A 12,581-nucleotide genomic window follows, 5' to 3' on the forward strand; every position below is an offset into this window, starting at 1 on the left:
AGAGTCTGGCCTTGAGGCCAAGGACAGAAACTGGGGTTTGGATGAAGGGGGCTGCCGCTGGACTGGCATGTGGTATCTGACGTTCTTCCAGAACTTTGTCTTTGCAGACCGCGATCCCTCTCTAAAGTCCCCTGACCAGCGTATGGCCCCATGTTTCTGCTTAATGAATTTAATGGTTTCTGGCATTTTCTCATAGTCTTGGATTTTCTCCAGTTCGAGCAGGACAACTTTAATTCCATCCTGAATGAAAGCATTGTACATTGCTATCTGCTCTTCAGATGAATTCCCCAGGCAGCCCAATCCTGATGCTTCTGGGACCAAAATGATAATCAGTCTTCTGCTTTTCCTTATGTTTTCATTAGTGACCTCAACAATGTCTGAAAAACATGAAGAACAGCAAGAGTAAGTAAAATTTCAATTAATAATCATTCTCTCCCAAATCAAAACCTGACAAGGTTCTTCCCACCCCATCCCTTTTGTCTTCTAATGCTCTTTTATCCCATCCTTTTTAAAAATATTTTATTTATTTATATGAGAGACAAAGAGAGAGAGAGAGAGCATGAGCAGGGGGAAGGGCAGAGAGAGAATAAGACTCCCCGCTGATCAGGGAGCCTGATGCAGGTCTCAACCTCAAGACCCTGAGATCATGACCTGAGCAGAAGGCAGACGCTTAACCAACTGAGCCACCCAAATGCCCCCTTTTTTTCTCATCTTAATTAAGATGAAAGAAGTTTCCGATTTTATAGACCAGCTCAAAACCTGACCCACAGAAGGTGAATATTTCATTTAGGACTCAGAATACTTCCAGTAGAAATTCTAAAACCCTAAACCATTTGATCTCTTCCACCCCTATTTTGCTATCTCAGTTGTAAAGTAACTATTGGATCTAACTAGTTGTGAAGTTTTTCAAAACTAAATAAAACTTAGTTAATTCTTGTGCCAGCAAAATATGAGAAAAATAAGTACTTTGCATTTAATAGATGTGAAAATCATCATCACACACCACCGAGGAGGTTCTTAAAACTGCCAAATCTGTATACCTTTGCCACAGTTCTTCTAGAAAGATGAAACATAACTTTAGCAATTATTTTTACAACAAAGACTTTTACTTTTTTCCACGACACACTTACCTTCCCCAACATAGGCATCCCTTCCATAAATGAACAGTTTATATCCACACCGTTCTTCCAAGACCTCAGGCAAGACTTTAAACACAAAAATATCTGAGTTAGAGGTGGACCCTTCCCCAAGGGTCTTTGGATATAGTATGTATGCATCATAGGTCTTTCCATCTGAATCTAGAGGGGAAAATGCAAAATATTTAGATCCAAAAAACAAAAACAAAAAAAACCCAAGAGATTTGGTAAAGTCAGTATCCCAAACATGCATTTCAGAATAAATTAATTTTTGTGTGTGAGGGTATGAATGAAGCAGCAATACCAAAAATACAATAACTTTTTAAAGTGGTTCTCTCCTACAAGTTTCTATTTATTGTGTTTTATTATGAAGGCATTCTTTTATTACTCAATGGCCACCTCAAGTGCAGAGATTCTTTACCTCTTGGTCTGGGAACTATCCTTAGCTCCCTGGTCTTATCTTCTTCCCTGGTGTCTCAGCCCTGAATTCTATCCATTCTTCCTTTTATGTATTATTGTAGTGTTAAAATTTTTTGCAAGGTTTAAACAAAAGAGAAAGTGAGAGCTTCCCTGATGCATGAAAATCGCCATTTCTTTCCTCTGAAGGCAGATCATGGGGTCATCTATGTCCTAACCAGCACTGAGCAATACAAACTGGATTTGCAAACAAATGCTCTAAATGCCTGTTTATCCCACCATTATGAACACTAAAGCAGTAACTTGGAAAACAATGCTATTCGGTCTGTTCAGTCCCCAAACTACAATTATGTATAAGAATAACTACTATGCTTGTATATGCCACTTTTCATTTTAAAATTTAAGTAAAAACCCTCTCAGTTATCTTCTACATCTCTTAACTATCCCCTTTCTCCAACAAGGAAACATTGCATAGAATACAAAATCGTACCTTTTCTGGGGAGAAAATCATAGCAAGAATCCCTGTACCAAAGCACAATGTCAACCTTGAAGATTTTGTAGATGAAAACAGAGCATGTAATTATTACTGTTAGCATGACAAATACACCAATTGTGTGCTTCTTGAAATCAGGCACTGTTGTGGAGAAGAGGAAAAAAATATGTTAGAAACAAAAGAATTAAAAACTTGGGCATACCAAATTAAATATTATCATCCCAGAGAAACCATTTTTGGGACGGCTCTGCAATCCTAAATCCCAGATAATATTAACCAGTTCATTATCATCACTTAATAAAACATACTAACATACAAAGTCATCTAGAATTGATACTTTATAAAACTGAGGTGCACTGTATTAAATTTCCACCTAAATATTATAATACAGTTGACCCTTGAACAATACAGGTTTGAACTATGTGGGTCCATTTATATGCAGTTTTTTTTACAATACAATTACTGTAAATGTATTTTCTCTTCCTTATGATTTTTTAATAACATTTTCTTTTTTCTAGCTTACTTTATTGTAAGAACACATTACGTAATACACATAACATAGAAAATATGTGTTAACTGTTCATGTTATCAGTAATGCTTCTGGTCAACAGCAGGCTATCAGTAGTAAAGTTCGGGGGGGACTCAAAGTTATACTCGAGTTTTTGACTGGGAATGGGAGTGTTGCTGCTACTAATTCCCATTTTGTTTAAGGGTCCATTATATACAATAACACAGAAAAGATGCCAAAGCCCATAGGATAGAGCACTTCAGAGTAAAACAAGTCAAAGTCACTCAAAAGCCTACAGAAGTTTCTGGAGTGTAGAAGAGTCAGGTGAGGAAAGCTGAAGTTTGGGGGAAAGGAAAAAAGGGGCATAGGGATGCCATACAGAATGTGTCACTCTTCCACATTTTCCTAGCTTCACTCCCTAATTATTCATCCAATGATTACAGAAGGGCAGAGAGGCAAGGTGAAGGAGAGGTAAGGGGGTGCAGTGTAGAGAAGAAAGAAGAAAAAAGTGCCTTCTAAATGTCAGGAGTCAGGTAGGCATCCAGAAAAGAGAATCTAAAAGCTCTATTATATTTAATTTCCCAGTTTGGGTCTTTGATCCATCTACAGCTGATTTGAGGTATGAAATAGGAATCAAGAGATATACCATTTTCCAGACCAATATCCAATTGGCCCAATGGATAGTTCACATTGATAGCCTTAATTATGGTAGCTTCACACAAGATCATGGTACCTGTAGTGTAAATCTTCTAGATTTGCTGTTTTTATTCAAGACCACCTTGATTATTCTTGCCCCTTAACATTTCCATATGACTTTTAGAATAAATCTACCCACAACATACCCACACAAATATATACCCACACTTGCACAAATACTATTGAAATTTTGATTGGAACTTTTTTGAATCTATAGATTCATTTGAGGAGAACTGATATCTTTATAACACGGAGTCTTTCAATCTATGAACATTGTATATCCTTCTACCTATTTAGGTCTTCTCTAATTTATCTCAATGACATTCTTTTAGTTTGTATCACGGAAGTCTTAAACAACCTTTGCCAGATTTATTTCTAAGTATTTGATAATTTTTGATACTATTGTAAATGTAATATTTTAAATTTAATTTCTATTTGTTGGTATTTATTGACGTACATAGAAATACTATATGTACATATATATGTGTTTACATGTAGAGAGAGACTAGTGATCTTGCTAAATTCATTTATTAAGCCTATAGGTTTTTAAATCTTCTTCCATGTACACATTCATAAATACCCTATATTTAATTCAACTACAAATAATCAAAATATTTCACAAATATTTTTAATATTGTTTGATTATATAATTGAAAAAAACCCAGTAACTTCTGACATCCTCTCTGGAAAGTGGGTATTTAGGCTGTCCTATGCTGTCATTTACCTAAAAATATTCATTATATACCTATGATATGCCAGATTTAAGTCACTACTAGCTCTAGAAATAGAATGATTGGCAAGATAAGTGGTCAGCACCATCACAGAATTTAAGTCAACAAAGAAAACTAAGTATGACAGATATTGTGACAGGGACATAGGGTTCTCTGAAAGTATATAACAGAGGCATTGTCTGTTTGGTCAGAGAGCTGGTTAAGGGCAGGCAAGAGAACAGAAAGCTTCCTAGAAGAAATAGTTCATCTGACAAGTGAAAAAAAAGAAGTTTGCCAGGTTAAGAGGAATCCAAGTGCGTTCCAGTCAGAGGGAAACAGCATTGTAAACCTCAAGGTCATAGACTCTTGAGACAGTAAACCAAAACTGCATTTCAAATATTCTGTTGTTTACCTGGATGTATTAATTGGATATATGCTGAATTTATACCGTCTGTATTCTTGGCTACACAGGTAAATGGATATAGATAAAATCTACTTTCCACTTCTGAAATATTAAGAATGGTGATGATTGTATTCCTTCTTCTATTTGAAGGATTTTCCACTCTGTTCAAAAGAGAGAGAATAAATGAAGTTGTTTAAGTAAAACTATAACTGAGACACATATACATGGTTCATCTCTTTTTTCGCTACATGAATTGCAGCAGAAATTATCACCAGCCCTATGCACAGGGATAATAATCAGGCTTTTAGCAACACTAATCTGAGATTTTATAGCCCAAAGACCACTGTGCGTCAAAGACTCAGTAGTTGAGATCAAAGTAAAATTACCAGCTTCCGAGAAGAAAAAGATGGATGTGCATTCTAGTCGCCATGGGGGCAGAGAGAAGAATACATGAAACAAGAGGAGACTGGAGCAGATGACCAAGGAGAATGCTAAGGAGTCAGGAGTTGATCCCTAGAGAGGAAACAGAAAACCACTAGAGACTTGAGAGGTGGAGTGCCCGATTCTCAGTCCCACTTAATGAGTCTTTCCTAAACTGTTTAAAAAACGGAATAACATGACGGGTAATTCAGGAAAGTTGCTTCATTGGAATGTTGTAACATGTTTATCCAAATTCAAGAGAAAGTCTTCCAAGTGGTCCGGAATTTGCACCACAATGACACGTATTTTTACCTGAAGTGTGTAAGATCTTATAAATCCTGTTTAGCTCAGCAAAACTCAATATGGGCAGCAAAGGGTCAAGGGCCAATCAACTAACTTTTGCTATCCAATTACACCATCAAGGTTGTATAAATTTCATGACGTGAAATTTAATACCAAACTTCTCCGTTGCATGAGTGGCTTTTAGCATACTTACGGTACATATTCCTCTGCCAGCACGGAGTCCTCATCCTGAATTGATGACCCGTTCCACTTCCAGTAGACATAGTCACTAATGTGGCCACTGACATTGCAGATCAGTTGTAGCTTGGATCCTGCAAAGCAATGTAGTTTTAATCATAGCAATTGACTTTTATCTGATTTATCTAGATTAATAAATGGCCATTGAATAAAAATTTTAAATTATAGAAAAGTACAAAGAAAAAGAAAAGTTGCCCTTAAGCCCACTACTTGGAGATAACCACGATTAGTAACTTCGTGCATCTTATTCCTCATCTTCTCTGTGTACACATGCAATTTTTTTCACATGCAATTTTAAAAATGGAGTGTTATTGTCTATTATTTGTAAATATTGTATACTGGGAATTCCAGCTCACGTGATCAGCCTTCCAAAATAGTCCGTTTCATGGCTGTTTAGTATTCCATAACACACTATGACTGATGCTTTTCCAATTGCTAAACACAATTGGTTTCTAATTTTTTCATGATTAGGATTAATATTCTAACGACCATTCTTGTACATTAATATCGTATATATCCTGAAGCACTTCTTTGAATCTGGAAGTACGGATTTAAAAAGCCAGACCCCCTCCCCCAAGTGAGACTGTACATATCTACACTTTGTCCAGCAGTGTAGGTGAGTGACTTTTACCTCCCAAACCCCCAGATTTCAAATATTTTTGGTCATTGCCCAATAAGAGAAGAAAAAATTCCATTTAAATATTCATCTGCACTTCTTTTTTTTTTTAAAGATTTTATTTATTTATTTGACAGAGAGAGACACAGCGAGAGAGGGAACACAAAGAGGGGGAGTGGGAGAGGGAGAAGCAGGCTTCCTGTGGAGCAGGGAGCCCGATGAGGGGCTTGATCCCAGGACCCTGGGATCATGACCTGAGCCGAAGGCAGACGCTTAAGGACTGAGCCACCCAGGCGCCCCTATTCATCTGCATTTCTTGAAATCATGATGAATGAACATGTCTTTTATAAGTTTAGTATTAATTTGCCTTTAAGAACTTCTTGTTATGTTTACTGTCTATTACTTGATTCTCATATAAATCTCACTGCTGCATAGGAGCTCTTTATTCATCCATGATATTAACTCTTTATCATACGTGGAAGTTTCCACGTATGATATTCCAAATACTGTTCAGAGTTCACTACTTTCCTTCTATTTTTGTTTATGGAAATTCTTTGGTGTAGATATTTTTATTTTTTACTTGGTCAAATTTCTGTTTTCTCTGTTCTCACAATTTTTTTCTAAAAGCTCTACCACCAAATCAGGAAAATATCTATATACATTTTCATTGAGGTATATAAAATGTTTTCATTGTTTTGTTGTTTTGACTGTTTGAGTTCTTTACTCTGTCTAGAATATAATTGAGTATGGTAAGAGGGAGAGATTGAACCTAAGGCTTTTATCTAAATAGCTGATGGATCATTTCAGAACTGCTTATTGAATAATAATTCCACTTTTATTAGAAAATATTTATTTGGGACTTTCTTGGTTGATTTGAATGTGTATACTGATGCCAACAGTACCTAACAGTTTTAGGGTAAATGTTAGTATCATTTAGAGCTCTTCTTCCCAATGTTATTTTAATAATCTCATCATTTTAATCTTCTGGGTGAATTTTAAGAACCACCTGCCAACTTTTGAGCCCATTCATATTTTTTTTTTAAAGATTTTATTTATTTGAGAGAGAGAGAATGAGAGAGAGAGAGCACATGAGAAGGGGGAGGGTCAGAGGGAGAAGCAGACTCCCTGCCAAGCAGGGAGCCCGATGCGGGACTCGATCCCGGGACTCCAGGATCATGACCTGAGCCGAAGGCAGTGGCTTAACCAACTGAGCCACCCAGGCGCCCGAGCCCATTCATATTTTTATTGGAATTCCATTAAAACTGTAATTTTAAGAGTCGCTATTTTTACAATTTCCAGTTTTCCATATAAGAAAAAACATACATTTCTATTACAGTTTTCCTTAAATCGGTGTTTCTCAAGATTTCTTTCATTATTGTTCCCCTTGGAGCCTTTTAAGACATTTTTATCCTAATTGCCTCCTTCCCAGTGAATTTTTAATACCACATACAGGATATTGCTTTAGATTTTTTTTTCCAATAAGAACCAATTTTCTCCCCATTGGAAACAACATCACTCCCACTCTTTGTCGATATGTAAGCTTTAAATCTCAATTTTCCTGAGATATAGGTCAGAATTTGCATTTTTTTCTCCCCTATAAATCCTATATATTTTTGAAAAGATTTTGCTAAGAAATTTTATAGACATCTCTATGACATGTTGCAAATGGGATCTCTTTCCCCATTATGTTTTCTAGTTGGTTATTGCCAAACAAGTTTACCATTTTGGAATATCAATTTTATTCATTTGCTTGCTTTTACAAATATTTTGTTTATTTTAATGAAGTTGGTATAGACAATGTCCATTTAAAACCCAGATGCCTAGGCCAAAAAGTACAAATAAAATAAAAAAGAGCAGTGCTCTGTTGTAGACACTTCTGCATGAATAACTTTATTAACTACCTAGGAAAATCACAAGTTTTGGGGATCTTCTGACAAGATTTTTCTTTAATCTTAAAATGATTTATCTTCAGTGAAGCCATCTTTGGAGTTAGTCCCTATTCTCACTGTCTCTATGCCACCTTGACTCCAGCCCGATATTCCTCTTCTTTGGGGCCAAACCCTCAGATTTTCAAAGCAGCTTTAAGTGAAGGAAAGGCCATTTTTCCACAGCTCGGTTCTCTGAGAAACTTCCATTTCCCACCAAAAGCCACAAGTCCAGGAGGGAAGTAACTTCCTGAAGTTGCCAGAACTTCAGGGCCAATCGGAAAGGCATTATGAACACTGCATTGGTGAGTCTTATTTACCATAAGCCTGAAGACCCACAGTCCTGGAAAAGGTGGCCCCTCAGTGTACACGCGTAATTCGTAAAAAGGAGAGGGCAACAGGAAGGGCACTGAGGTTTCATCACCAAAACTCAGCACCAGGGAAACAAATGATAATGACTAATGGACACCAGAATTCACATCACCAGATGTCTTAAGGAGGTGAGGTGCCAGTGTTCAATTCCATCTTGAACGCCACATGACAAAAGAACTATTTTTAAAACTAAAAGAGGATTAAGGGGGATAGAAGAAAAGATAAAAATAATATCTAAACTGTTGAATGACCCCCTGTTTGTTCCTGATAAACTTCAATCACATCTTCCTCCATTCCCAGCTCCCTAGGACTGTGATTATCAGCAATCCTCTGACCTTCGAAGAGAAACCTGAGTGAATTCACTGGAACATCCAGTCTTTGACAATATGATTCTCTGAGTTGCCAGAGATGTGTCGTCCACCATCCTCACTTCAAAGTGAATCTCACTGCACCATGTCCAGTGACTCTGAGTTTAATGTATGCTCTTTCCTTATCCCTCAAGTCCCCAGTAGAAGGTTTTGCCTCCTGGTCAAACGTAATGATGATAGCTTCACCCAGAGTCTCCTCCGCAAAGTAGTGGCCTTGGGGAGGCAGGACCTCGCCCGGGGACTTACAAATCCATCTCTTCCCCACAGCACACCACCACAGCAGAGGGGACTTCTGCTACACCTAGAATATTAATTTTATATAATAATATATTAATTCTAACTTCTCCCTGGTAATTCTCTTGAGAGTTATACATACATTATATGATCTGAAAATAATAATAAAGTCCTTTTCTCCCTTACAGTAAACATGCCTTGGTTCTTTTATGTATGATTGCCTCAAGTGGGCAATTCTCGAATATGTTAAGTAATGCTGCCTTATTTGGGCATCTATGCGTGTAGAACATCTAACACTACAGTGGTTCACCATTAAGAATGTTAGTGACTGTTGGTTTGAATCAATGTTATTTATTAAGTTAAGGAAGTATCTATTTTTCTAAGTCACTTTATTGGTAATTGGTATTGAAGTCACTTTATTGGTAATTGGTATTGAATCTTAGCAGATGCCTGTTTGACACCCTTCAGGATAATCATATGACAGGGTGATGTGTGCATCTGGTCGATGGGATATATTAAAATAACTATTTCCTAATATGAAGCTATTTTTTAGATTTGGAGATCAATGCCACCTGAACTTCAGAACTCTAAAATGTATACCACTAGAATATGAATTCTTAACAGAAGCTAGGGCCAACAGGGCAAAAAGTGGTTCTTGGGGAGAGGGCAAGAAAATCTTAGATATTGCAATGGTCTGTGGCCCTGACAAGTGCCATCATCAACAGATATATAATAGATATGTGGCATTAAAACTAAGGAAGGGAAGAGGATTGGGGAAGGGAAATGCCTTTTTAGACTCTACAGGGGAGCATTAATGAGGAAAGAAAAAGGGTTGAGGAAAACTGCTCTAGATTCTATCGGCCTATATTTAATTTGAGTTTTCACATCTCTGCTTGTTTATATCTATGAATGTCTTTATATTACCTTCCACCATGAATAACAACTTGGCCAAGTACAGAACCCATTGGTCACAAACTTTTACCTTCTAATCTCCGTACAACTATTCACTGTCTTCATGCAGTGACTTTTACAGAAGAGAACTTTGCATGCCAGCCTGGTTTTTGATCCTCTGATACGAATATCTGATTTTATGTTTGGACCAGTGGTTTTCAAGAGAATTTTCAGTGACGGCAGAAATGTTCTATATTTGTGCTAACATGGTAATCCCTGGTCACATCTGGCTATTAAGCCCTTGAAATATGGCTAATGTGACTGAAGAACTAATTTTTAATTGAACTAAATTAATTAATTTACTTAATTTAAATTTACGTATTCATAGCTACATATGGCTAGTGGCTATTGGAGTGTATTGTATAGGTCTGGATGCTTATAGGATTATGTCTTTGTTCTCGAAATAAAAAATTTTCACTGACTTGATGGTCATTCTAGAAAAATACTTTTCCTTTTTGGTCTATTATCTTACCCTTCAGTCTAAAAGCTTAGCTCTGGTCTTAAGAATTCCATCCTGTGCCAGTCAGATAAATTACATTTCTCATTTCTAGTCCTGTTGAACTTAGCCTTTGGCTGATGTTTTCATGGGTAATAAGCATCCACAGGAAAGTGAGAGTGGACAAATCAGACATGGCTAGATTTCTGCTATGAAAGGCAGGGAATCCAAAGAAACATTTAAAGACATAATTTGTGCTATTTTCCCACTAATTATAGATCTTTTCAGTAAATGGTTTCGGTTAAGTGTAGTAAAGGTACAGTTTATCTGAATCTTGAGTTCAGAATAAAGATTTCAGCATAGCGTGATTGGAACCCACTTACCCAGACCTGCTTCCACTGTCTCATTAGCTGGACTCACAATTACAGGTCTCACGGGCTTGTATTCTTCTGAAAGACAAACATCCGCAGGGCTTCTTAGTCTCTTACAGATCAGAATCTCAACTGATGACAACGGTTAGCAAAATGTACTAAAAATACCACGTGGCAGCTGGCCAGATATTCCCCTGAGTGCCCAAAGCGTATACGGCAGGGGACAGAAGGCAAGAGGTGAAGGAAGGAGGCCAACGAGGAGGTCACAGCTAAACCACGAATACCTGCTACCAAGCCTGAGCCCTGCTCACCCATCGAGTTTGGTGCTACAAACACACACATCACCAGGACACCAGACAAGTTCCTCTCTTGAAGCAAATCAGGAACAACAAGGAGCTCTGGGGACGGACTTCCGTGGAGGAAGCATTAACCGGAGAGACCATCCAGTGCTAGACCTGCTTGTCTTTAGTAATTGTAGTAATGACCCAAGAGTGGAATGCCAAGCGATTCGACAGAATTTATTTAAAAGGGCAGAAGAGTTTTAAGGAGCTCCAGAAATTCATCTGAGTTTTATTTACAAGAAGATGGACTTCGAAGGTCCATCTGTGGCCAACCTGAGAAACTATGAATTGAAATGCCCATATTCCACCACAGTCAAAAAAAAAAAAAAAGTAGGCTCCATCAAGGCAGGATCTTGTCTCTCTTGTTCTCTAATGTACACCTAGAACAGTGCCTGGCATATAGTAGATGCTCAATTAATATTTTTGAATCTGTTTTACGAAAACAAAATATGACCCCTTCTCTGATGAAGTGTATTACTTCTATAAAGGGTATCAGGAAAGAAGACAGAGTATTTAAAACATATTTGACCTATTAAAAAAAATTCCCTAGTTCTCTCTAAAATTCTATCTGCTGGTCTGGTTGCTGTATGTAAAGAAAGACAAACCAGAACTACCCCATGGCCAGAGACAGGCTGCTAAAAACCCAGGATGGGTGAGATATAAGGACTGTTGAAAATTATAATTCGCTGATGCTTGTAGGCCTTGGGCAAGGAATTCATTTTGATTCAATAAAATTAACATTTGAAAGGGTGCCTGGGTGGCTCAGTCGTTAAACGTCTGCCTTCGGCTCAGGTCATGATCCCAGGGTCCTGGGATCCAGCCCCGCATCAGGCTCCCTGCTCCTGGCTCCCTGCTCCTAGCTCCCTGTTCCTGGCTCCCTGCTCCACAGGAAGCCTGCTTCTCCCTCTCCCTCTCCCACTGCCCCTGCTTGTGTTCTCTCTCTCGCTGTCTCTCTCTCTCTGTCAAAAAATAAATAAAATCTTTAAAAAATGTTTAAAAAATAAATAAATAAAATTAACATTTGAAAAATATAAATTATTAGAGAATTGAGAAAACCTAGCTATATGTACGGTGATCATATTTAGGGTTTATCTGAGACAGTCCCCATTTATGCTGGTTGTCCCAGCATAATTACTAATAAGGCCCCTTTAACTTTTAAAGTCCTGGTTAAAGGAACTCTTCTTTTATTACTGAAAGCTTACAAAATCTACTATTTACAGAAAGGCTGAGCATTCTGCCCATCCCCAGGTAATTTGTAGGAGTGCATTTTCTTGTAAAATAGCTTTTAAGGTGAAACATAATTAATAGACAACTGAAAGCCTCGGGAAGATTTACAAGAATAATTATCTATGCCTATTTATTTCTCCTCTGTTTTGCACCAGGCACATGGTCACAAGCTGAGCATACTTGATCTCTAATCTCCCCAACAACCTTGGAAAATTGTATCATCTTACAAAGGAGGAAACAGGCTTAGAGAGGGAAAGTAACTGAGCTAACAAGAAACTGACAAGAGGTACAGCGCACTCTGGGAATGCAACATATTCCAAAGCCCATTAGCATCCACCCCATCAAGATCAAGTCAACGTTCGTGGATGGAACTGGAGAGTGTTATGCTGAGCGAAATAAGTCAATCAGAGAAAGACA

At 37.6% G+C, this 12,581-nt stretch overlaps 1 protein-coding gene and 1 pseudogene across 1 annotated transcript in view; both read right to left on the reverse strand.

Moving 5' to 3' along the window:
• IL1R1 (interleukin 1 receptor type 1) overlaps window positions 1–12,581 on the reverse strand; it is a 70,591-nt gene that overhangs the window by 2,893 nt on the left and 55,117 nt on the right. The window contains 6 exon segments of the mRNA XM_081833344.1: window positions 1–377; window positions 1,131–1,298; window positions 2,044–2,187; window positions 4,373–4,524; window positions 5,280–5,397; window positions 10,609–10,674. Of these exon segments, the coding sequence (XP_081689470.1) occupies window positions 1–377; window positions 1,131–1,298; window positions 2,044–2,187; window positions 4,373–4,524; window positions 5,280–5,397; window positions 10,609–10,674 (1,025 nt within the window).
• On the reverse strand, window positions 7,814–10,421 carry LOC102742196 (small ubiquitin-related modifier 1 pseudogene; annotated as a pseudogene).

This window comes from Leptonychotes weddellii, chromosome 10, assembly GCF_054177405.1.
Source record: "Leptonychotes weddellii isolate Sample4059 chromosome 10, ASM5417740v2, whole genome shotgun sequence".
Classification (NCBI taxonomy): domain Eukaryota; kingdom Metazoa; phylum Chordata; class Mammalia; order Carnivora; family Phocidae; genus Leptonychotes; species Leptonychotes weddellii.